The following is a 583-nucleotide window of genomic DNA, read 5'->3' as shown; positions in this document are numbered from 1 at the left end:
AGGCAAAAAGGGCATGCCTGTAAGTGCATTAGCTGGATAGCTATGCAAACAAATTACTGCCATTTAAAAGGGAAAGAGTCTGTTTCTTTTTCTTAAGATCAGTGAAAAGGCTAAAGATTTGTACTCCTGTCGACTGTATATTCTGCAGTTAAGAATGCAACCCATTGTTATAGATATAAACTGGTTTCTGGATAGAAGTAGTTTTAGAATATGGTATAGGTTTTTGAGTTACAACTTGGATATTTCAGAGACATAAAAGCAGGAAACATCTTGCTAGGTGAAGATGGTGTCGTCCAGATTGCAGACTTCGGAGTCAGTGCCTGGCTCTCGACAGGAGGGGATCTCTCTCGGCAAAAGTCCCGTCACACTTTTGTGGGAACTCCTTGCTGGATGGCACCTGAGGTTATGGAGCAGGTAGGTAGAGTGCTGTAAATCTACAGATATTTTAAAGGTTTTTAAATAATAACTAGTGACTGAAATACAAATCTCTCTAGGCCTGTTTGTTAACACAGATGATAGGTTTACCCCCCCCCCCCCCACCAAATTGAAGACATGTATGTTCAAAGATATTCTCCGACTAATT

The 583-nt window shown here is 40.5% G+C and overlaps 1 protein-coding gene across 1 annotated transcript in view; it reads left to right on the top strand.

Moving 5' to 3' along the window:
* Positions 1 to 583, top strand: part of LOC119585868 (serine/threonine-protein kinase OSR1-like) — a gene marked incomplete in the record, with an annotated part of 62819 nt that overhangs the window by 48192 nt on the left and 14044 nt on the right. The window contains 1 exon segment of the mRNA XM_037934598.1: positions 249 to 414. Coding sequence (XP_037790526.1) covers positions 249 to 414 — 166 coding nt within the window.

This window comes from Penaeus monodon, chromosome 20, assembly GCF_015228065.2.
Source record: "Penaeus monodon isolate SGIC_2016 chromosome 20, NSTDA_Pmon_1, whole genome shotgun sequence".
NCBI classification, from domain to species: Eukaryota; Metazoa; Arthropoda; class Malacostraca; order Decapoda; family Penaeidae; genus Penaeus; species Penaeus monodon.
This window is presented reverse-complemented; position numbering and strand designations above follow the sequence as displayed.